The 26835-nt window shown below is 35.7% G+C and overlaps 2 protein-coding genes across 3 annotated transcripts in view; one reads left to right on the forward strand and one right to left on the reverse strand.

The window, feature by feature from the left end:
* Positions 1 to 7171, forward strand: part of LOC113434894 (uncharacterized) — a 78907-nt gene extending 71736 nt beyond the window's left edge. For both annotated transcript variants that reach the window (XM_087922264.1, XM_026698381.2), the window contains one exon: positions 5680 to 7171. In XM_087922264.1, the coding sequence (XP_087778390.1) occupies positions 5680 to 5882 (203 nt within the window). In that variant the 3' untranslated portion in view covers positions 5883 to 7171. The remainder of the gene's footprint in view (positions 1 to 5679) is intronic.
* A 3746-nt stretch (positions 7172 to 10917) lies between these two features.
* TMEM179 (transmembrane protein 179) lies at positions 10918 to 25740 on the reverse strand. Its single transcript, XM_026698382.2, has 4 exons — positions 25380 to 25740; positions 21016 to 21153; positions 17297 to 17375; positions 10918 to 15451 (listed from the first exon to the last, which is right to left on the reverse strand). The coding sequence occupies exons 1-4, from the start codon at positions 25679 to 25681 to the stop codon at positions 15272 to 15274; spliced, it is 699 nt and encodes a 232-aa protein (XP_026554167.1). The 5' UTR covers positions 25682 to 25740; the 3' UTR covers positions 10918 to 15271.
* Positions 25741 to 26835: the final 1095 nt, after the last annotated feature.

Consider the following 26835-nt stretch of genomic DNA (forward strand, 5'->3'; position numbering starts at 1 on the left):
AGATTCCACCTCTTTCCCCACTCATGCTACTCCTTTTCTCTCCATCCTTTCTCTCCATCTTTTAGCTATCATATTTTCTATTTTTATAGTTTTGCAACATTCTATTTATATAGTTTTATTTTTAATTTAATATTGTAAGCTACCCAGAGTCACCCTGTGGTAAGATAGATGGCTAATAAATTTGATAAATAAACAAACAAATACATAATGAACAAATGCATAAAATTGAGAAGAGAGCAACAACAGCTAATGTCACCTCTGCAAAGAAGGTGAACAGTGGACCACCTAGTTAGGTGTTGCAAGAAAATCGCACTGACTGACTACAAACAAGGGCCTGACAAAGTAGCAACAATGGTGCTGCAAGAAATACCATTTGTCTGCAAGCAAGAATTGGTGGGACCACGAAACAAAGTAATAGAAAATGAAGAAGACAAAGTACTCTAGGATTTTAGAATTCAAACAGACAAGCACTCACCACATAACACCCGAGATCTAACAGTTGTCCAGTAGAAAGACTGTACGATTTAAACATCTGTACAGTGGGCATGGCAGTACTTGGATGCAGAAAAAATAGAAAAGAAAGAACTAGAGAAAAACACAAAATACAAAGAGCTACAAATAGAAGTAGAATGACTGTGGCAAAAGGTCTTGGGTACAATCTCAAAACTCCTGGAGCATCACTTGAACCACCTTCAACACTGGCCAAATCACCATCAGTCAATTGCAAAAAAAACAAACAAACCCACTAGTCTATTTGGAACACCTTACTTTCTGTGACAATACCTTGAGACCATGAAACAACATCTGCCTTTCCCCTGTCCTTGGAAAGGACTTGATGGATGGATCAAAATGCCAAATCCAGTCTAAACATCTGGCTGACTATGCGACCAACCATAAAAATAAATGAGATGGAAGCAGAATAACTTTTGCATCAGCATGTGCATGGAGCAAACAAGCTACTGGCAACTATTCACAGAAGGCACAAAAGAGAGTAATTTTAAATAGCAATTGATTTAACAAAGAAAATGGAAGGCTGTTCAAAGATAATTTGCAAGCGGAAAGAACGGCTTCATGAAAGATGAATAAATCATTTGCTGCAAGTAGTTCCCCCGACTCTATTAGAGAACATTGATTCAGTTTCTTGGGTGTTTTAAAATGATTTGCTCTTAGCATTGTGCTTCCCCCTCACACATTTTGATACATTATTATGGGCTGGGTTGCCTGACTTTATGACTTCTGCTTTCGTCGTGTGCCTTGGCCTGACAGCTTAAGTGTGTTTACCATGAATTCTGGAGCGGGTAATAGCAGGTAATTTAAATAGGCCAGAGTGAATGGTGGACCTTTACCCATAATGATACAGCAATGGCAGGGTTTTGTTTTTTTCTTCAAAAAAAAAAATCCACTTACTAGCTATATGCATATAACAGACAAATGGCTGTAGTCTATTCAATTTTTAAAAATCATTATCTGAGGCGCAGATTTTCCATGCACAAATAGCTTTATAAAAGAATACCATTATTACAAAATAATAGCAAAGCACCTTAAATAAAAATTGCCATGTTGAGTGAAACAGATGTTTTATCTGGCTCTGCAACCCATCAGCATGTCCTGGCTTGACACTTGCATTGCTTCCAAAACAGAGCAGGATAGAAAGAGGGGAAGCTGCTTTATATACAGACTGCTCATAGGTTCTTCCAGCTTATTATTAATATGATTTATGCAGATCAGTCTAAATCTAGTCATTGTCAGGATAATATCCATTCAACTGTTATTCTGCCCCATTACACTTTGGGTAGATTGACTTTCAAAAATATTCATGCACAAATTACCACTATTCTCAGAAATTACTGTTCCTAAAACGCTAATGTTAGCATCCATCTTTAATATCCATGTGTTTATGGACAATTGACCCGGAGGCATCCCAGGTGTGTTTGTGTGTGTGTGTGTGTGTGTGTGTGAAATATTTGGGACATTCAGTACAGGTAATCCTCAACTTAAAAACAGTTCATTTCGTGACCATTCAAAGTTACAATGGAACTGAAAAATGTGACTTATGACCATTTTTCACAGTTACGACCTTTGCAGCATCCTCATGATCATGTGATCAAAATTCAGATGCCTGGCAACTGACTCATATTTATGATGGTTGCAATGTCCCAAGGTCATATGATCATCTTTTGTGACCTTCTGACATGTAAAATCAATGGGGAAGCCAGATTCACTTAAACAACCGGGTGACTCATTTATCAACTGCAGTGAGTCACTTAACAATTGAGGCAAGAAAGATGGTAAAATGGGGCAAAATGTACTTAACGAATGTCTCGCTTAAAAGAATTATTGGGCTCAATTGTAGTTGTAAGTCGAGGACTACCTATAGCATGTTTTCAAGAGTGGCATACCCACTGGTGCTGTTTTGACAGTCAGTTTGTTAAGGTGTTGTTTCACTTACAAAGAAATCTGTGAATATCTGTTGGAAATGATGTTTTTTCCATCTTTTATATGAAATACATAGGATTGCATATTTTTCATGCAAAGCATGAGCTTATTCAGCTTTTATCCAGTAATTAACTTCATCTCCTAGCATTAATCAATGTTATCAATGGGGGAAGTAGGATGGTTCTCCCCCTTGTGGTAATTCAGTTCTCAAATGATTAAGCATAAGGCTCACCACCATCAACCTTTGTTCTCATTTAGGATACAAAAATCAGGAAGAGTCTGACATCACCTTTTCAGATTACATAACAATTTTTATTGAAAGACATGAGGTTCTGTGAGCTTATTATGCCTTTTAACATCATGGACATTTAACACATTGCAATTGTTAAGTGATAAGGTACTTATCATCTGCCTCACATTCTACCTAAGCTATATAACCAACCTCCCTTACTTGCACTTTTCTTGCTCCCACTTCACTTCAAATTACACTAAAACAAAAAGATAAGGAACACAACAAAGAGGTGAAAAATGGCCAAAGTTTGTAAGGATACCAAATATTACACCTATTAATGTCACTGCTACTTGAGCTGCAATGTAAATTAAGCAAAAAGCCAGCTGATATGTGAAAAACTGATATACCAAAACTAGTATGCCAAAGGTTTAGCAAGTTGCCTAATCAACAAGCACCCCTCTTGGTCAGCTAATTACAGTTTCCAGAAATTCCTAGTGGATGGGTTCTGTTCTGGGAGGAACAAAGAAAAGGTATAAAGGTAAATACCCGAGAACTGTAACTTGGTGTAAGTTCTCAAATAAATGATGCCTCTGCTCCAAGCAACTTGCCCTGTGAGTTCCTTGGATGACCTGGCCTGGTTCTGAACCCTGAACTTCTGACAGTTTTGAACAGTTATATATCATGAGTATCAAGATGGCTGAGTTAGGGTGAGGCTAGTAGGATGCAGCAATCCAGGTGCTGAATAGCATTAGAGTCAATGATTTCAGTAAGCTGGGTTCCTGAGTATTACGTGCAAAAAAAAAACAAAACAGGATTTTTTTCAACTTTCCAGTCTAGCCAATATCTCTGAGATTTCATGATATTGTCTCACTCAGTACTCACGTGTCCTGCTGAACTTTTATTAAACTTAGCCAATGTGTTAAGTCTGTGAAAATGCTTTGCTGATATCTTTGTGCAAATCCTCATTCCTTTCTAATCATTATATTTCTACCTTTCCACTTTACCTCACAGATATGATAAAGCCACAAACCAAGAGAGAGGAAGGAGCTTTTCGAGCTATTCTGAGCTTCCCAGAGATAAGCCTGCATGAAAAGGACAATAAAAACAATTCTAGAAAAAAATTACCTACATTATTTAATAGGGAATAGAAGCAATAAAGATTTTAACCCTACTGTTAAAGCTTAAATTTTTTTTTACTAAAACTTAAAGTTATGGGTCCAAATCTTCAAATCTCACCAATATTCTGAGCTTTATTCTAGAAAACTGCCAAGATTTCTTCAGATTTTTAAGTGTTTAAGGAAAGATTGTCAAATGGAGAGTAATTGCATCAATTTTACTGTAATTTTAACAAACTAGAATTCAAACCATATTAAAACAAATGTAGCTTTGTCTGACCTCTCTATTGAAGTCTAAAATGGAACTGGTTGAATTAAGTTATAACAGATCTCTCCAGATCTCTCCAACCCTGTTCCAAAGTTCTGTTGGCCACACACAACCCCATGGTCAGTCACATGATCATATTTTGGGCACTTCACAGTTACCCTTTGTGACTCTTTGCAGTGTCCTTCAGTCACATGACCAAAATTTTTAGCATTTTTTTGCCAATTTCCAGCATTAACTTCTGGTTTCCAGCAAAAAAAAGCCCATTGAAAAAAATGGGTCACTTAATGACCACAGTATTTGCATAACAATAACTACAAATAAAAGATTATAAAGACCCACTTAATAACTTCCATGACTTGTAACCATAATTCTGGGCTCAATTACAGTTGTTAGATGAGGACCACCAACTTGATCAAGTAGTACAAGAGGAAACAGGAAAAAAGGCAGAGGCAACAGGTGAACAGTATACACATTTTTGTGTATTGATTCATTTCATAGACCTAATAGCTTCCCTTTATGACATATATCAAGAATGAATAGTCATTTGGCAATTATTGTTGTTAGTCGTGAAGTCCTATCATGACCCCATGGACAACGTTCCTCAGGCCTTCCTGTCCTCTACCATCCCCCAGAGTCCATTTAAGCTCACACCGATTGCTTCGGTGACTCTATCCAGCCACCTCATTGTGAAAACCCCATGGACAGTACCATTTGGCAATGGGGTTCCTTAAATAGGAGTCAGGACCAAATAGGTAATCAAACCAATTGGTGAGAATAGGAGTCATAATATCCAAATGCCAATTCCACAGGTTATTTGGTAGGGCTCCAAATTGTCCTAAGAGCAGCCCCACATATGCAGTACTTCAATCTGCAATGCATTGCTGTTGAGGCAAGGTTACAGTCTATCAGGCTGAATTACAGTAAGATGGTAGTAATTACAGTACAACAGGTCCCAGGGTGCTATGGAAGGCAATATAGGTTGTTGAGCAGCAATTTTTAAAAAGCCAAAAAGAACAGGAGCAGGAGATGGTGAAAATTACTGAGTTGGAAGAACAATATTTTTTATTTATTTTGTCAAGCATGCATTTGATAACATATATATTGGTATAAACATGATTATTAATACATGAAATAGATAAGAATAAAGGGAACATTAAGACAGGGATGGTAGGCACATTGGTGCACTTATGCATGCCCCTTACTTAGGAATAAGGGGTGAGGAATGGGGTGAGGTCAACGGTAAACAGTCTGAAGTTAAAATGTTTGGGATTAGTGGAAGAAACCAGAGTCAGGTAGAGTATTGCAGGCATTGACCACTCTGTTGCTGAAGTCGTATTTCCTGCAATCAAGTTTTGTATGGTTTACCCTGAGTTTGTATCTATTGTGTGCTTGTGTATTGTTGAGATTGAAGCTGAAGTATTCATTGATGGGTAGGACCTTGTAATGGATAACTTTATGCACTATGCTTAGGTCAGACTGAAGGTGGCGTAGTTATAATGCTGAGAGGAACCCATGCTCCTTCTCAAGTTCTTCAAGATTTTTACTAAGTGCAAAAAGGTTCTAATGTGATAAGGATTTCAATATATAAAGGAGAACATTAATCCATTTCTGTTTCCTTTGTTTCCCAGCTCACAAGCACACAGTTGGGATCCTACCTTTGTTCCTGGGCCTTTCCTTTTGCATTGTAATGCTGTTAGCCGCAAGTCTGTACTACAACAGCAGGAAACAAGATTTCAAAGTCCTGGAAGAATTTCATTCCCACCTTGTTACAATCCTTGTTCTAATCAGACGTATTGCTTTGAAATTGTGGACTTGGTTTTTGAGGCAATAGGCCTATAAGGCTAGAAGTGACAGCTGGCTTATTTTAGATTACATCTGAAGAACTCTGGAGTGAGGGGGAAATGCTTTTAGGAAAATTAAACAGGACAAAGCATTGTCATGTGTAGAATAAAAGTTTGTTTTCAGGCTTCAATTATCATCTATCAGCCATCTTGGTAGCAATTAGAGCCCATTGTTTTAAGATAATTAACATACTGAGAATAATCTTAGTGATGTGCGGGCATTACAAACAAAAGAGCAAAGTATTGCCAGTCAACTTCTTAAAAAATAAGAACTTTCAAACTAGACAACACACAAATACCTTTTTTGTGGCTGTTAATGTGGAAACAAATGTTGGACATCATGTACAGAATGATGTATGGACATAAACACGGAAAGGTGAACATAATAAAACATTTTTTCCTTAAAATTATCAACTCCTCCTTCAGACCAGGAATGTCTAAAAACAGCTCTATTTTTTGTATTTTCTGCCAACCAGATGCTGTATATGAGATGCTATGCAGGTAGTCCTCAAGTTATCACCATTTGTTTGGTGACCATTTGTAATTACAGTGGCACTGGGGGAGGGAGTGATTTATGACTGGTTTTCACACCAGAATCCATTGCAGGATCCCCGTGGCCACATGATCAATATTTGGGTACTTGGCAACTGGCATGGCAAGTTGCACCACCATGTGATAACCATTTGGAACCTTCCCAGTCAGTTTCTGACAAGCAAGGTCACTGGTGAAAGCTGGATTTATTTAAAGACTGCATGATTCACTCAACAGGTGCAGCGATTTGCTGAACAACTATGGCAAAAAGTTGTAAAATGGGGTAGAACTCACTTAAGTACTATCTTGCTTAACAGTAGAAGTGTTGGCTCAATTGTGATCATAAATGAAGGATTACCTGTAAAACTGAACTGGGAATTGTCTCTTCTTGTGCAGATTAAATTTTTGGCCATAGGTAGACAAGGTGGTTTGTATTTATAATACATTTTATCCATTTTGTTGTTTGTAATTATCTAGTCTATGATTAAAATTATGGGTAGTCAGAAGTCAGAATATGGAGAATCTAAACATTTAAACCAGGGGTCTTCAAACTTGACAGTTTTAAGACTTGTGGACTTCAACTCCCAGAATTCCTCCTCCGGTCACATTAGCTCAGGAATTCTGGGAGTTGAAGTCTACAAGTCTTAAACTTGCCACATTTGAAGACCCTTGATTTAAACTGATAAAAATACTTCTATAGCTTAGTGGTATATTTACAAATGTTCTTTCTAAAATAATCATTGAAATATTTTTTTTCTAAGAGTGGTATACTATCTATATCTTATCATGAATTCTGTACTTCAGTATTCTGTACTTTAATACAGTGCAAAATACTTTTTGTTTTAGACTATAATAAAATATATATTCCAATATTTCCCCATGTCAAAAGGAAAGTCTGTATATTGCTATGAAACATAACTTGAAAGATATGTGGGTTTTTTATTTATATTTACTGCATTTGTTAAAGGCCCCAATTGTGTGATTTTATATGCAAAGTAATAATGAAACAAAAATAGCATAACAGACATTACTACTTAAAATAAATTATATAATACTGGTGATTGGCTGTAGTCATTAATCAAGTGGAGCTGAATATCTTATAAAATAGGGAAAGTTTAGCAATCTTGCTGAATCATTGTGCCATTCAGGCCTTCATAGTTGCAGGTTTCCATACTATACACTGTAGGAGTTATTTGGATACTCAAGCTGGATGTTGACACTGCCTCACCCAGGAATTTCACATAGAGAAGGGACTATCAGAAATAATTTATTAATCAAATGCTCAGTGAGCTAACCTACAGCCTTTAGAATTTAATTAAACATGAAGTATGAATTGAAAGTATCTAGTCATAGCTTGATATAAAGGACTTAATATCAGCTTTGTCCATGATAAAGCAACAGAGATCCATCCAACCAGATGGTATAATCACTTCCATTCTGAGAAAAGTACCAGAGCTGTGCTCTTTCTCCCCTAGGAATAACATGAGGCAAATGTAAACAAAATTATAAAAATTATAAAAGAAAACTATATTAATGCTACCTTCGTCAATCTGTTACTATACATCGGTAAGCAAATGTGGAAACTCCAACAGTTATCTCTACAATTGATCACTCACCTTATTTTACGTTATACTTCCAGCTAAAGGGGTTCAACTTAGCTCCCAAACCCTTCATAATTAAGGTTAATAACAATAAACCCTTTATTAAGGCTATTCACACCTTCAACCAGATATTTAATCTGAATTTGGCATTTTTGTCCACTTACCAAATCCTTCCTGAGGATCTGGTATAGGCAAATGTTATTTAATAATATTAAAGGTATGGTTGCAGGAGGTAAGCTGTTCTAAGTACAGTTGTCTTTTACAAATTGCCTGATGATTTGGTTAAAGCGGATATTGTTCAGATGTTGCAGCAGATACCTACTGGTATATTTGGTTTTCTTTTGCCACAATCATTCTATTTGCATATCTTTGTATTTTGGGATTTTCTTCAAATCTTTCTCTCCTGCTCTACTCCATCAACCAGTCTTTTTTGTCCTACTTGTCAACAATTGTTAAGTTGCATGGCAGATGTCTAAATTCTAAAGGCCCTCAGCATTTTTCATTTTCTGTTACCTTGACTATTTCTTATTTCTGGACAAATGGTATTTCTTGCAGATACCCCAATGCACCACTGTTACTACTTTGTCATCTTATTGCTTGTAGTCAATCTATGTGATTTTCCCCAGCAGCTAACCAAGTGAGGTCTATTGTTTCTTCAGCTTCTTTGCGGAAAGCACTTGCTTTCTGTATTGTCTACTCAGTTCTGCCTTTGCATGTGTCAGCCTGCAAGATTTTCTCCCTTTGCTTTGCATCTTTCAGCTGTCATAAGTAACGGGGAGAGGAGGGGGGAATGGTTATGGGAAGTGAGCTGGAGGTGTTACAAACCAGAACTGTATAAACGGGGGGGGGGTACCTTCTTGCTTAGGTTTCTATCCTATGCTATGCGCAGCTGCAACCCTTTATCCAACTATGTCAAGGTCAATGGACAGAAGCCTCATCACCACCTGGAGATGCCCACATGATGATATACACAACTTTTAATTGGATGAGCCAATTGAACTATTGGGGGTGGGAACGTTGCCATTACTTTGTATATGTGATTTACGCACCCGTTTTCTCAGATTCAGAATTCTTTTGTTGCTACCACTTGATTTCCAGTAAAAGATATCTTTTCTCTGATTAAAGGAGTCTAAGTATTTCTTTCTTGGATTTTGAATGGAGTACCAGCTTACAGCATGCATTTGTTTTTTACGGTTGGTCTTATGCAGCCAGAATTCACTCCTCTATCTCTTTCTTCAACTCTCCTGGTCTTAGCCATTGCCACAACTTATTGTTTTTCCTGCTAGCTATCTTACAAACAGTGCTAGCCATGTAATACTTTGCAGTACATATGGGATTCGGACAATATGGCCTTTTGCAAATGACAAGAAGAAATTTTGTCAATGTTCAGATTTTCTAAGATATTTTTGGCACTAATAGCCATTAGGATCACCATCACCAGTTTATGTCATCATTCACGACAATTTTTAAAGATGCTCTAATGAATCATTTTGGCACCTGTATTAATGTTATTACTTATGATCAGTTTTGTGGGATCTTCTACTTTTCCTTCTTTAGGGACCCTGCACTTTGAATCATTAATGTTTTTTTTCCAATTCTGGCCTGATTGCCTTAGTTTAAATACCTTGCTCTTCAAAAACTAAAGCAATTAAGCCTTCAGTTTCTTTTGTAATGTTCCAGTTGTAAACAATTGCCAGGTTTTATCTTTATCCACTTTCCGCTCGATCTATTGGAGAAGTTGATCATGTAATGATTTTTCCTGCCAGTACAGTATTCTGTTCATGTTTTTATTACATTATCTCAGTATTCACTTTTTAATTTTTAATGTTAATTAATTTTTAATGTTAATTAACTTTTTAATGTTCCAGTTGTAAGCCATTGCCAACTTTTATCTTTATCTACTTTTCTCTTGATTCCCCAATGATGGTGGTGGTGATTTTACTATGGGGATAGTAAAAAGCTCCTAAAAACTCTGAAAATAACCCTGGAATAACTGATCCTGTTTGTCACATTTTTCTGAACAAATGGAATTGGAAAAGTTTGAAATCATTAAAAAGAAAAGGGGGCCCACTAGTAGACTATTTCATCTTGTATCCTCTTTAGTTATTTTTGTCTTGGCTTCTGAATTTTGATTTACCTTCTGAAAATTCCTATAGAATAGGGTAAAATGTTAAAAAAAATCAAGTATTGCTTTTAAGATGCTTTATGTTTATGTATATACACAATGTGCCTGCATGTGTAACAAGACACTTTATTTTCATAAACATCATAATTAAAATCTATTTGTTATGTAGGCTAGCAGCATTTTTATTTTGACATATGCTCCTTGATTACATTTAAGCAATTAGCCCAGCAGTTGTAAGTTCATTTTAATTAATGTTGTTTTTCACACAGTCAAACTGGACTATTATCAGGTTGATTCTGATCATGAATTGTCCTTATTTTCATTAAACGATCTTTGATGAGCACTGTGATACTACTCCAAAATAAAGGAACAAGGGGGAAGCTAAGCATCAAATGTGATTTAAAATGTAAAGTTCGTGTAACATACATATTCATTTCTTCCACTTCCACACTAGAAATCAAACTAGTAATGGGGAAATATTAAAAGAAGTATTTTGGTGCCAAAGTAGGACACTAGAAATATAACCCAATAGTAAATTAGGTGGGTTGGATATTGTTAGTTGTGTTACTTTGCACCACAGCTTGGAAAAGAAGTATATTAAAAGAGTGGTAGATATCAAACTCAGCAGCAGCAGCCTTAAAAATTGATAAATACAATCCAATTATGATTCCTTTTAAAGATGAGATGAAAACCTATCTTAGAGAAAAATATAATTTGATTTATAAACATGCTTATTCAGTTCTTCTAAAATAACATGCCAAAATACACTAAATTTTAGGACCATTTATTTAAGCATGGCACTGTATCAGAAGCTCAGTATGCGCTCCAAAGGGAAGCAAAAGCAGTTGATATAAAACACATTCATTAAACAACAAGAGTATACAACACTACAGTACAATGCTGTTTAAGCCAACTAAATGCACCCCAAAACCAACATAAGAAGGTCAGCCATTCACATAAGAAAATAATGAACCTTTAAATTTCAGCTTTGCTTGATATTCATGAAGAATTGCAATATAGAATTCTCTGAATGTAAAAAAAGACACCCTGCTCAGTTCTGAAAGAAATAAATACCGTCAGTATAGTTAAAATTTATTCTAATATCTGCATGCTATTCATGCCTGAATAAAAAGACTCCAAACACAATGGAAATCAGACAGAAGATACACCTTCATAAAAAAATGCAAAACAAATAAACAAATGCAAAAAAATTTTTTTTTTAATTTCAATTTATTTTATTTTGAATTTTATCTGTTGACCTGCTACATTTTAATATGTTTAGAAGCTTAGAATTCAAATTTGAGGACACAAATAGATCAGATGAAAATGCAGCATTTTGGTTATTTTTTAAAATTCTGTCCTGATCTTATACCTAGATGGGGGTCATACGCTAAATAAATAAAGCTAGATGGGTGTTAAAATTATGGAATAATGTCAAATTCTAACAGGGCAGTAGAATTTTAGATCAGTTTGACAATTTCAGTGATTTAATGATTGGTGCTCAGATCTAATTTTTCTGTTTTAATGAGGGTTTCTGTTTCAAAAATCCACCCTTAGTTTAACCAAAACATTTATAGGATAGCAATGAAGGTGTGGTTGACTGCATGCATTGTTTCATTATAATGTATTGTTTCATATGAAGATCACCGATATTGTTTTAAATTCTGAAATTAAATGATAAAAGATTATTCCCAATATGCATCTCAGAAAATGTACTCAGGGAGCAGCATCCAATCTATTGTTTTTCAAAAGACATTTGGAAAACAACTATACTGTAAGGACAAGAGTCCAACAACCTTCTACTATGCTGTAGGATTATAAGCCCTCAAGAGTCAAAATGGAACTGGAATAGTAAACTGCAGGAAAACATAATAATAATAAAATATACTACCAAAAAGTTATTTAGGATTCTGAAGAATATTTTTAAAAGTTGTAAAACTTTTTAAAAAGTATTTTAGAGTTTATAATCCTAGATTGCCAGGCTTGTAAGCCTAATAATCAGAAAGCATAGGAAGGAGTAAAATCAATGCATTTAATACCTACCTTATATATAATTAACATTAATGATTGATTCAGAAAACAAAGAAACGTCACCTCTGCAGCAATATAAAAAGGGAAGCATCTCAATCCAATATAGCTGCAATGGTGTAGATAAATGCAAAAATGACCCAATGTCTCCAGATACATTTGCCCATTATCATGAAGATCAAACAAATTATCCCATCACTCAAGTCTCTTGGCATTCACTTCTATTAAAAAAAAATTGACAATGTAAGACATGTCTTTTCCAACTACTACCCTCTTGAGATGATGGGTCCCTAATTGCCAGCCATCACTAACTCTACCTATGTGAAATGAACCTATATTATTCAAAAGCAACAAATATATTAATTCATCATTAAATGTCTCTACTTTGTTGGGGCAAACTTTGAAGCTGTAAGAAGCCAAGAACAAGTTATAGAGACTCCTGCATTAGGAGAGGGGTTTGATTGCTTCAATTTCATCTTGAAATAAATAATGAAAGCATGTATAAGATTACATTTATTAAAGATGTAGAAAAAAGGCAAGTTTATTGTATTCTTACTCTCATTAAAGCTTTGGAACTAAGTAGTTAAAAATCCTACATAATTCCTTGGAAGAGAGCCCCATTGAAAATGTTTTGGTTTTTTAAATAAATACCTTTGGGACTGACATTCAGGTTATGAAATAAGTAACTTCAAAGAGATATCAGAATAACCTGAGATACTGAAGATGAATTACTCCACAAATTTATTCTCCTTTGTAAAAAATAGCTGTAACTGTCCATCAGTAATGCAGACTAAATTGTTTTATCTCTTGGAACATGGTTAAGAATTGCATCTAACTTTTATGTATTATTATAATTCACTTCAAGCTATAGTATCATTTTCTTGCCTCCCTGTTTTTAAATTCCATGTAAATTTTATTACCATAGGATCCCTTTCAAGGGCACAATTTACTTTTCAAATTATATTAGAAAGATGATTTAGTTGGGGTTTATATTGCAAAATATAACACTAACCATGGAAGAGTATTATGCCTGTAAAAGTTTTGAAAATGATGTTGAAAAAGATATATATTAGTTCTACCGATCTTTGAAAAGTAAATTCCCTGGATTGATTAATTAAAAGAAATTCAGTCTCCTAATTCAACCTGGAAGAAACTGCCCAACTATTTAGATGCTTATTTTATAGATTTGGGTAGTTGCACTCAATACTGTATATTACACTCACAGATTTAAGCTAGCAACATCAAAATGAACACTAATACAGTGGAATATATAATTAACATTTTAAAGCATAAATGCTAGTTCCATATAGGAAGAAGCAAGCAAGATATATTAATTGCTTACAAGAGATATTGTCAACTATTATCACTATGTATATTGTCACTATATTTTACTAAGCAATAATAATATCTTTTACGTGCCAACCTCAAAGCTGAAGCTAAGCAAGAGTGCAAACTGCAATTCCTTGAGATCTGGAAAGTATACTAGGATTATTCCTTACAGCAAATTGTCTACCTCATTATAATAATATAAGAACATGTTATTTATGTATAACATGTTATTCATATATATAAGAACATGTTATTCATAACCATGTTTATACTTATACCTGTTATTTAATACTTGCTTGACAAATAAATAAATAATAAATAAATAAATAAAATGTACCAGCAGGACATTGTTTGTTGGGAGAAAAACAACTTTTCAAAAAGAAACTTGAAAACTAAAAAAAACAAAATACAAATTTGCAACTTCACACAGACAATATCCAGAAGCATTGGAAATGTTGCATTAAACAGTAAGTGTAACAAATAAGTGTAACAAATTACCTGGCAAATCTGCAGTATTTGATGCAGATTTTTAGATGCTAATTCTGGAATATTTTCAGTTTAACCTTAAATAATCAAGATAATATTGTTATCTGTAGAAGACTAGAACTGTTGAGTCACATGATGAGCAGCTAATAGTATGCTTGAATAGCACAATTGGAACGCTAATATCATTAAGTGCCATACTTAATGGGCTAATATCACTAAGTGCCATATTTTCAATACTGAACCACAACTGCTATTGTTCACATAACTGTGGCGTCAGTTGATGGAAGCTAAATCATATAGATCGTGGTTTCGGACTACTTTAGCAAAAACTCCCCCCACCCACTCCACATGCATCAGATGTATATGATTTGGCCCATAGCTGTGTTTAAAAATAAGAGTTCATTTATCTTGTTCTTCTTAATTAAGATTTTGTCATAGAAGCCAAAAGACAATATCTAAGGCTTATTCATTGAAATTATATATAGAGAGAGCACCAGTGGCCACAAATAATTTTGCCCAAGACATATGGCCAACTCCTACTGAGGTATATATTTAACATGAGCTTGTAACTTTCCATGGATTTACCTACTCCATGGATTTTACCTATATCATGGAAACATTAAATCCCTCCCTTCAACATTATATTTAATAGATACCCAATCACCGACTTTCATTTCCACTCTACTTTGAGAGGAAAAGTCATATCATTTTGGATAAATACACGATTAGATATCAATGTAGATTGATCATATCATGCAGGACACCATTTCTGAAAGGAAGTGGAGTTCAGCTAAGCAGATGGATCAAAATTATGTCTTCAAATATCTAAAAAAACCCTCACAAGCAATGGCAACTTTATGTAAGTAAACAAATCCACACAATGGCAGTCCAATACTTAGTTCAAGCATGTATGACATGTCCGCTTGCAGCATCATATCACAATTTGCCCGTGTGAAATGGTTTTCCTAAATTATTTCTCAGAAATTAATTTGATATCACAGATTATTCAATAGAAAGAATATGCGCACATGGTTGAAAATCACAAAGTGCTGACCAATTAAAGGAATCATAAATTGTGATCCAGGTAACGGTGAGCTATAGTTATATTTTAACAGGGATATTCTATGGACAATATCTATTTAACAAAATGCTAAGTTCCAGGTTCCATTTTTTTCCTTAAAGGTTTTCTAGGCATGCCAATTCAGTTTCTATCTTTACCTCCAGCTAAGGCCCATAATGTACAACCAACAACCTGCTATGCAATAAGACTTATTAGATATTAGATTATGCCACTTTTCTCTTCCTGAAAAGAAGTTCGTGATGAAGATCGTCCCAACAAAAATTCCTTCTCATGAATCAGGTTATCCAAGAGATCTTCCTGCCGATAATTATGATAAACCTTCAAAAAGGCTAATATTGTAATTCCTAGCCAAGTCAGCCAGGCAGCCCAGAGGCCAAACTGGAAACAAAAAAAGAGAAAGAGATGATGAGAATACTTTAAATATATAAATATATACCTTTCCAGAAACTATATCATCTAAAACTGTTAATTCCTACAATCCCTAAATTATTGGAATTGCAATCTCAAAATACCTGAAGACCACCATATTGGAAAAGTGAATCTAATACAATATGTAAATCAGTACATTTTTGGCTACAATTTATCAACACTAATGACTGAGTTGATGCAATATGTTAGGCTTAATTCAAACAAACAACGTTAATGTGATAGTTGACTCTAGACTTTTTAAAAAAAAAAATCTATAACATCTTAAAAAGTCCATTACAGTAAATGTATTTTCCTAACCCCAAAGAACTCAAAAATGTATGAGAATGAGAATTTTTCAGCAAATGTTCAAATAGATATTTATACAGATATTTATTATATTGAAAGTAAAGCTTTTAAGTATCAAAACAATACCCATGCATTTTATTCATGCTTGCAGTTCAACTTCAAGCATAGAAAATTGATATCTACATTTTAAATGATACAGTCAACTGATGAAGAGCAATAGTGAGGTCCATAGTTACACAGTTACTGAGTATTTCCCGGACAAGCCTATAGATTTCTCTATATTATGCTTGAGTACAGTTGATGCAACATCTGAAAATTATTCTATGTAGCCATCAAGTTCTATTCCAACTTTCTGGATGACCCACTTTCTATAATGGGTGTCAAACCCACGGCATCACTGCATCATCATGTGATGTAACGTGGCTTTTTTTTCCCCTTTGCTAAACCAAATGTGGGTGTGGCCAGCATGTGATGAATCCAGCCTGTGGGCCACAAATTTGGCAGCCCTGTTCTATAATATCACAGAGAATAGTGGCACATCTCTTACATTACTAAAAGGAATCCAGTCCAGATTGACAACACATATTCAGCCTTTTTCTTAGCCTAGTCCTTCTTTATGCTCTATCACAATCTTGCCTTTCCTAGAAATCTTAAGAATGTCATCTAAGAACCAATACACATAACAGTATTACTAGTAAGAGACTAGAGATGCAAATGAATAGAAACTCATCTTCATTTTCTTGAAGATTTATTTTTGCCATATTTATGTCTGGGTGTGGTGCAGTTTCCAAATAAAAAACTATGCTGTCATCTTAGGATGAGCTAAAATATGCATTTCCATAATTTCATGACTACAACATTCACAGAATCACAGAGCTGGAAAATTAATTAGAGATTATCAATTCCAATTCTCTGTTTAACACAGAGTCTGCAACTACAGCTGTTGGATATCTATGCAGCTTCTTCTTCAATATATATAATGAAGTAGAAGCCATCATCTTCCAAGTTCCACTGTTAAATTGCTCATTGTTAGGAAGCTTCTCTCAGTATTTAGCCATAATTAGCTTCCTTAGAATTTCTATGCACTGGTTCCAATTGTCTTCTCCAAAGTAATAAAGATATAATGTGTTCCATCTTCCAAAGTTGACAGATGGTAATAACAGCAGTCCCTTAATTTTCTCTACTGCATAATGTCCAGCCATCTCTCCCAGAATTTGGCTTCTACCTTTTTTCCATCTTGATTCATCTTTGGATCTGCTCAAGCTCAACTAGTTTACATGAATGAACCATATCAGATCTATTATTACAGACAGAAATGTTGTTTCAGATGAAATACAATGCAAATCATCAAGTGCAGTGTGAAACAATGATGAGTGTAACATTTGTGAACTGATTCTAAATAGCATTAAGTGAGGATGGTGCTATTTTAGTAGGAAGAAGACATTTTGTGACATTTGAAGTCTCTCCAAAGTTATGTGTCAGTTCTGTGAACAAAGAGGCTTAACTTACCTGTGTGATGGCAAACTGGTCATAGAATGATGAGTTTTCTAAATTCAGCTCAAGATCTATATCTTGTAATTCTTCACAGCTAAAGGAAGAAGGCATTTTGGATGAAAGAGAAGGAAAGGAAAAGTAATTCGGTAGTTATAAATTATCTTTCAATCGAATCCATCCTCTATATCACTAACTCGCTAAATCACTCTTACGTACACTGCTTCTCTCTCAAGCACACCTAGACATTCACTAAGTACTTGACAACTGATGATATGTCTTATTATCACACAATCTTGTGGCTGTCTTTGAAACTTTTGTATTACAATCTCTCTCAAATGTTTCAATGAACCAGTCAGAACTCATTGTAGTTTTATTGCAGACAAGAAATAATAGAGCAAAGGGTCAACATGTCAATGTTTTCTCCAACATTATGTCAATTGTTCCCATTCTGGCCAATTTCCTAAAGATTATATAAAGAGACAAGCTAATGAAGGTTTCAGCTGAATTGGTGTCACCTCAAACTACTTTCTTACTTTGCCAGGACCTCTCCTTGGATGTCCTTTAAAAAGGGGTCAAACAGCCAGTTAAGCCATTACAAAAGACTCATATTATGGACTTTTTTTGAAGACTCAATGGCACAGCAGCCCATCACTGCATATAAATCATGGAAGGAAAATGTTGTGCAGCAGCACTTCCTGTTTTGTTAATTCCGTTTCTGTGCAAAATTTCTAGTATGATCACCTAGAAAGATTATGCCAGAGTCAAACTGTTTCATGGAACAATGACAGACTAGATAAAACTTTGCTGTAAACTTGCAAGATTCCTTTTAAGGTTCTTCTTCAGATGAATGTTCCTTTATAGGAGAAACTCAGCAAAGAACAAGTATATAATATTGTACAATTACAATAAACAAACTGAGTAAATAAGTTCAAATAAAAAGTTTACAGAAACTTGTAGAAATGGGCAAAATTAACAAGACCACTAGATCAACGGCCACTAGTAATGCACAAATTGGGAATCTACCTAATTATAATTAGCTATTGTTAAATCAATAAAAGAACTCAGAAATCATATATTGCATTTTCAGTGCACAGGATCTATGATAGCCTTGCAATTGAAGCTTTTACTTAAGAGATTATGTACAAACTGTAATGAGAGATCAAGCCTCAGTGGCAAAATAATTTGCACAGAAAAATCTCAGGGTGAAAAACAGTCATTAATCTGGGACTTTGGAAATTGCCGCCAATCACTATAGACAACAATGAGCCAAATGGTCTGATGCTATGTCAGAAATAAATTTCAGTAGTCCTATCAGCTGCAGCTACTGTTTTCTCTCTACCGTTTTGGCATTGCAGGGATGCTGCTTCATGATAGCCCATCACAGGATATTTTATCATTGGTCTGTGCATGGGTATCTATTGGAGGGAAGTGCCAAAGGACAGGGTTGGGGTCATGATCCATGTTGTAGATTTTGACCTCTACCCTCCAATATTCTCCATAGCTGATTTTTATAAGGGACTAGGATTTCTAAGTACTGTACAATTTAAAAGCCACACAAGCCTTGTTTCCAAGAATATAAGTATATCATGTTTATATGTGTTATATCAACAAAAGAGGTCTCCAGATTCTAAATTTAAAATCAATATACGTCCTTTGTATTATATCTCTCTAATTATCCAATCCATATGAAAATGCTACGATGAAAGGAAGCTTGATCAGAAGATAATATTTGCATGTTGATCAGAAGATAATATTTGTATATTTTATTTCCAATGTTCCTGGCAAAATTCAATCAAAAATAAAGTCTGCATATAGATTGTTTTCTGTTTTCATTTTTAATAAGTATCTTGGAGCTTAATAAGTATCTTGGCAAATCACAGGGTTTGAGATTCTTGAAGTTATTTTCTCTCTTTCTTACCTTTCTAAAACTGTCAATCACCTTGGAGGCTTATCTAAATATTTAATTAGCTGGTTAGATTTTTAAAAAAACCCTGAGAGAATATTTTAGCCAAATATTCAGATAATCATGGCAGTCTTAAATAAAACATTCACTGATGGCATATACAATATACGGCAAGGCAAAATGTAAAATCAGTGCTTTAATCATTATAAGACATAAATTCTCACTACATACATATGTACTTATTATTCACAAGATTTCTATTAAATCACACACATTTAATCACTTTATACTCTTTTCCAAATCCCATAGTGATTGAGTATATTTAGTTAATATGAATATATTTAATGTGCAGTATGGAACTTTACACACATCTGATTTCAGTAGAAATTCCCTGAGGCCAATTCAGTTGAGTAAAGAACTGAATACAAGTCCCAGTGAATACTTTTGTTCACCATAAGGCCATATTAATCTTCCAAGTTCTTATATTCATTTTAAGATGTCAGAAGAAACTAGTGGATCTCAACTGCATATAATTTGCAGTGTTCTAAATATGGCAAGAAAAACTTTATCATTCTGGAGTACAATCACTTCACATTCCAAGATTTTCCAGAAAGATATGCAGAGGTCTTTTTATTCATACAGTTATCAAAATCACTTATTTATTTGATTTCTATAACTTCCCATCTCAAGCAAATTACTTTTATGCATATTAGGCTCTTGCCAGGCAGCCTTTCAATGTAGTACTTCAATAGGGATGATGCTATTCTCCATGATGTGTCACAAACATAAGACTCATTATATTAAACCATTCTCTGTCACTTTGGTAGCGCACTGGAAGTGAACTATGTGAACTCTGAAGGGAACACATGGGTATTCTCCTTTAGCTGTTGGGGTGGGGAGTCCTGAAGCAATGCAAATCAGTGGTTTTGCTCCTCAGAACCAATGCAAAGCTATGTCACTTGGCAAAGCACCTTCAAATCATACTGTGCACTAAGTATCATAAAAACAAAGCAGCCCTTCAAAATTTTGCATAATCCTAATGTATCTCCATTTTTATTTTTATTTTTGGAATTTGGCTATATTGATGCATACTGTACTCCAAGTTCTGAAAATTATATTTAATTCATATTTCAGCCATTTATTTATATACTATTATTTATACCATTTTTTTTCTAAAAGCAAACAAAAAAGCACACAATAATAAAATATATGTAGTAAATTCTACATTTTAGCTGGCTATAGGTACTCTAGTATTTAGCTACGTGCACTAGCTCTCCTCAGCTTTGGTTCCACCATACTTCATGAATCATAGAACACAATTTATTTTTAAGTATAGCCATCAACTGAAAAAGAATTGTCCAACCCTTTTCTTTGTAATAGAAACCGCAGACCTTAAGAACACGATGACAGAGGCGAAATCTATTATTCTCCAAAGCACCTGAGGCAGGACAAGAACCAATGGGTGGAAACTATTCAAGGAGAGAAGCAACTTAGAACTAAGGAGAAATTTCCTGACAGTTAGAACAATTAATCAGTGGTACAACTTGCCTCCAAAAGTTGTAAATGCTCCAACACCGGAGGTTTTTAAGAAGAGATTGGATAACCATTTGTCTGAAGTGGTGTAGAGTTTCCTGCCTAGGCAGGGGGTTAGACTATAAGACCTCCAAGGTCCCTTCCAAATCTGTTATTCTATTCTATCTCTTATGTAACCAGTCTTGCTTTAATAAAGCTCCAAATTATACAGTTCCTTACTTGTTTTCCTTGTTTTGTTATCTGCATATATGTGCTATTTCCCATTTCTCCACCCCAATGTATCATGTTCAATACTCACCTATTTGGCATGCTTCCTTTTTCAGTAATAGCATCACACCACATGTTAAACCCAACAGTCACAATAGTGCTGGCAATAAAGGTGACAAAAACCACGAAGGCGCTAATCAGAAGATTCAGGAAAGCATAAAAGAAAGAGCTGCAGTGAAAATTGGAGATTGGGGAGAAGAAAAAGGAAAACATATTTCATCAGTAACACAAACAATAACTCTGAACCACATGCAATGCTGGAGTCAAATCAAAGGAAAGGAATCTAATCTACACCTAGGTCCACATTTCCCAACAAGACTACTTCCTTCTGATTCTCCAAACCTTCTCTGGTTTGAGTCATTTTTTCTAACTTGGCAATGCTCAGAATAATACAAGATTATCTCCCTCCTCAGGAGGGAGTACAACAAACAAAAACAACATTGAGTTTTAAACATTCTTTTGAATTCACACCTGAGAAGGCATTTTTCCTTATCTCAATCAATTCTTCAAATTTTGATTTTCCCAGATCAGAGTCAAGTTTTCCTTTCAGTCCTTCCTGCCTGAGTCTTTGGAGGATGGGATTTCTTCCCTATCTCTACCATAATGAAGACAATCTATTTAACATTGATCTATGTAAACACCAGCATGCACTGACTCTATAACCTCACTTGATCATTCCTATTTCTGGTTGCAGTAGGTAGAAGGTGACATTTTTAATTATTCTCTCGTGGAGAAGAGTTAATAATTACACATACATATATGAAAGGTTCTATCCAGATAGTTCTAATCATTTGGCAAGCCATAAGGAACAATTTAAATGACCAGCAGAAAGAAAAACTAAAAAAAAAGTATGAACAAAAGTATTGGCACTCAAAAGTAACTATAAATATTATCTTGCAAACATTACTGCCTGGATGCAATAACCAAAAATGTGATGTTTCTCATCACCTGCATTACTTTGAATAAATCAATAGAGTCACAAAACTTCTGAAATTGATTTTAAAACCTGAATATGTTCATATGATGACGACTGGTTTTTTAATAGAAGTGCTGGTGCTAAACTGTTTAAATGAAATGCCATACATAGTCCCCTGAATGTAATGTGGACCTCATAGTATATACTAAACATGTCTCTCCAAAAAATACGTATCTATAGAGGTTATGGAGCTCTCTGAAAAGTAGTTTTCTTATTGGAGAGGGGAATCCTAAATCCTTAAGGGAAACATCTATGGACTTAAAATTCCTTCTTGGGATATGCAGAGTTCCCCCCTCTGATTCTGAAAAGAAAAGCAAGTCTGTTTAACTGTTGATAGGACTGAAAGTTCTCACAAGTAGACCTTTCTGGTTGTCTGCAGCCAATCTCAAATGATGTTCTGATGTTAATTTTCAAAGATTTTGGAAACGATATTCATTGCTGTTTCTATAATCTATGTGATACATTATAAGGAGGAGGCCTGAATATTATTTCCAGGTTGCACCAGGGGTTCAGATTTGATTTGTGAATGGTGTCTTGAAATCTAAAGGGGTTTTTATGAAAGTTCTTGTACTCAGCTATGTACATTACAGTAGACCATTTTAAATGCAGGATTGTCTATAACAATTGAAAAAAAAGTAATCTTAGGTGCAGGATTTTGCTGTTTTAGATTGAATAAACACACACAAACTGTGCATCACAGGGATACATAGAAAAATGAGCTGCTTTAATGAGTTGGAGATATTTTGGAACTGATATGAATCATTGCAGCATCCTGAATATTACTGATCCTCAGATGCAGCAGATCCTAGGATAATTCTATATTCTGATAATTTTATTTTATGTTTATGAAATCTGCTAAACCAAAAACTTCCTCCCCCCTTTCTTTGATCAAATCATAAAGAAGCAGTCTTAAATAACTTCATAGTATAATATCAGCAAATGGTATAGAAACACATTTCCAGAAAGATCAAAAAAAAGTATTTGTTATACAAATTGGCTTGGGTTGCTTAGCGGAACATGTCTGTTTAGCCCACACTAAAATAGTACATATTGTCTGTTTTAGCTTCTGCTCATCATTCTGCCTTGGGTTAATCTGGATGCTAATTTTAAGAAAATAAAACTATCTCCAAGTCACATCTCCTCTTTAAAAATATTCATTTCTTTCATATTCTCCACAAAGTTTGATAAATTCCATAATGCAACTTAACACAATCTTTATATCTGATGAAACTTTCATGTCTGAGATGTGAAATTTTCTTCTATTTTCCAAATGTTATAGCTTGATACTTCATTTTAGGGTATACATAAAAATGCTTTCTACTTGGAATGGAAAAGAAATGTAAAGACAAGACTCACAGGTGATTTCAAACTGGCAAAGTAACAGGTCTGAAATTCTGGTTCAAAAGAAGTATATGAAACACATATATACATCCTCAGAACTAGAAGAGCCATACCGTTATGGAACATTCACATCTTTAGAGTTTAGAGCTGAAACATCTCATTGGTCGTAAGAAAAAAGCTAGACCAAATGGAAGGAAAATTTTGCACTAATGTAGGTCTTCAATAGCTGTCACATAAAATTACAATAATGAACTATGCACAAAGAACATTGAAGAAGCTGCCTGGAATCACGCCTACTTTTCCATTGAATAGACAATGCCAACATAAATTTTCTAAATGGTCTGATTGACTTTTATAATAATAGAGTAACACAGGATATGTTGGGAATAATTCAGTACAACGTAAACTTTTAGGAAAATATTTGCAAGTATTAACGAAAATCTTGTATCTACAGATCTATTGTACTACAATTTCCAGCATCTCATTCATCTAATACAGGCATGCAAACTCACAACCCGCAGACCAGATGCATCACGCGCTGGCCACACCCACACCCAGTTTAGCGAGGGAGAAAAAGTCACGATACGTCATGACAATGCCGTGATGAAACAAGTTTGACAGCCCTGATCTAATACATCCATAGGGCACCCAACTGGGGAATGAAAGGTCTAACTAGAATTAATCACTTATCTTTAGTCCTGCAAATGTTTTTGATTTGTTTAGCTTCTAGGTATGTATGTATTCTATTATTGGTTTTACAGGTAATCTTCACTGAACAATCAGCAACTCTTTGAAGTTAAGGTGGTGCTGAACAAGGCAAATGTATGACTCTTCCTCATAGCTGTGCTATCTCAGCATCCCCACAAACACACAATTGTCATTCACAATTGTGGCTCACAGTCACAATGTCCTGTAGTCATTTGTGAACTTCACTGCCAGCATCTGACAAGCAAAGACAATGGGGAAGCCACCAAGAGGTTGAAAATGGCAATCGTATGACCAAGTAACACTGTAAACCACATGGGATTCACCTAACAATGGCAACTGGGACTGCCACCACTGCCATTGTAAGTTGGTGTGGTTACATGATGTCATGCTTGATGACTATGGTGCTTAGCAATACAAATCCCGGTCTCAATTAAGCAAAATCTGTATTTATACATTGATTTGGACACTTAAAATATATATTTAAATAGCTTTTGGATGTTTTATCCATCTGTTTGGATGACCTTGCCTGTTTTATTAAGTCATCATCTTGTGCAGCCATATTTCAAAGTAAATCCCATTAATCAAAGAACTTGGTCAAGTTATACAGTTGTACAATTAAGCAATGAATATTGCTACACTTTCTATCAGGATACTCTCCAGATTAGATTTACTCTAGCTGGCTGTGAAAATCTGGAAGGCCAGTAAATGACAACAGAGAGATACAAAAAAAATTATGCCAACAAGTAGTTGGCTGGATTTATGAAGTCCTAAAATGGTATGCCTACCCCAGTTGTCTGGATTCCACCTCTCACAGACACTACTCCAATGACAGGGTTGTTCAATATTATGGGAAGTAGTGTCCATTGCAGTAGGAGAGCTCCAGATTATAGAATCTTCCCATCCCAGATCAGTCATTATTTAACCATAGGGATCTTCAAACTTGACAGCTTTTAGACTTGTCGACTTCAACTCCCAGAATTCCTCCTCGTCATGTTAGCTCAGGAATTCTGGGAGTTGAAGTCCTCAGGTCTTAAACTTGCCAAGTTTGAAGACCCCTGGATTGCCCCCAAATTCGTTGTGAGAGAACAGAACGAAGAACTGTAAACAAGGGTGGCAAAACTCTGGATGAGTGTGTTGCAGGAACCAAGCCGGCCAGAGGAACAACGGAAATCCCCCTCCCCGGGGAAATCAACGTTTGAAAAATCCTATTTGGTCCCCTGGAGCCCCAGGCATTGCATTTGCAGGGCCCCAAGTGCAGATCTTCCCCCCTTTCTTCCTCAGTCCCCTTGGTCGCCTCCCCCGACCTCTCAATAAGCATCACCCCCTTCGCTTCGGTTCCCGGCCCAGGTGGAGACAAGACCAACACTTACTCCTCGTGGCCTTTGCAAAGGAAAAAGAGGGTCCTCCAGGCCTGCACTGCGGCGAGAAGGAGGGAGAGGAGGCCGGCGAAGAGGCTGAAGCGACAGGCGGATTCAGGTCCCCACTCCTGCACGGTGAAGCGCTGCCGCTCGGCCGTCAGGTTGGCGTTGAGCCACATGCCCTCGGTGAAGAGCAGGCAACGGCCGTGGAAGTCGTTGCTGTTCTCCGATAGCGGCACCACCACGATGAAGCTAAAAAGGAAGGCGAGGAAGTAGCAGATGCACTGCGCGAAGAGGAAATTGCTCAGCGCCATGATCGCCCGCCTGCCGCAGACCGAACCCGCCGGCAGCCCAGAAACAAGGAGCGAGCCCGAGGATGCGCAATGAGAAGTGCGCCTACGCCTTTTCTCGCAACTGCCCTCCCAACCCCCGCGCCTCCGCGGGGAGGGGAGGGGAGCGGCACCTGCCAAATCTGCTTATAGTGAGGTTTCTCCCGAGTGTCATTCTCACTGACAGGCATTTTAACTCTTGCCTAAATAGGGCTGGGACTAACCTCGGGCCTTCGAGATGAGTTGCCTGGCCTTGAATTAATAACAATTCAAAAAAAAAAAGTCAGTTTTACCTCAGAAATATTATTTCACAATGCAGTTTCAAAAAAAAAATTCAAGTAATCAATTATCTGAGCCTGCAAAAAATATGCACGTCATGCAACGTCCTCCCCAATGTTTTAAAAGTATCAAGGTACTGAAATCCAAATGGTAAATAACAATGGATGTATATATAAGCTCAACTGAATTCCATGATTCTTTTATTTAATACAGAGACTAACTCATTCACTTGTACATATATTTTGTCCATGGACCACAAGATGCATGAGTTAGCTGTGATTAAATACCATGCTATTGTATCTGTACAGTACAGATTGTGATCCATGAAACCAGCAGGAGCTAATGTCATATCTAGAAAACGTAAGTGGGGTCAGCCCTGTTTAGTGATGGATGGATGAATTCTCCTTGAAAATCCTGATGTGTAGAATTGACCAGGAAAATAATGTTAAGGTGACCTCTCAGAACACAGCCATGGCAAATGATGTCAGCATTATGTCAAGAAAACTGTGGGAATGTAAGTTACCAAACTTTTATTTTCTTTAATATGCCACAGAATACTTTATCCTGCTGAAAGAAACGTATACAACTGTCTCTCTAACTCCTAAGTAGTTGTGTTTAAAGTTGAAACATTAATAATTGGGTGGGGAACCTTCAGTTATATAGAAACTATGGGCACTACAATCTACTACATTTTTCAGTAGTAGTTCTTTTCTCAGGTCCTTTATTTATTTACACAAGAGGATAATACCTTATGATACCTATGCTTTCAGATTAAAAGAGATTTCTCTACTTTTGAGTTACACCACAAACTTTTATATGATATAAATTATACAAGAACCCCAGTTGACATATTGGCAGTG

This window comes from Pseudonaja textilis, chromosome 1, assembly GCF_049901715.1.
Source record: "Pseudonaja textilis isolate UNSWEBS1 chromosome 1, rPseTex1.2, whole genome shotgun sequence".
Classification (NCBI taxonomy): domain Eukaryota; kingdom Metazoa; phylum Chordata; class Lepidosauria; order Squamata; family Elapidae; genus Pseudonaja; species Pseudonaja textilis.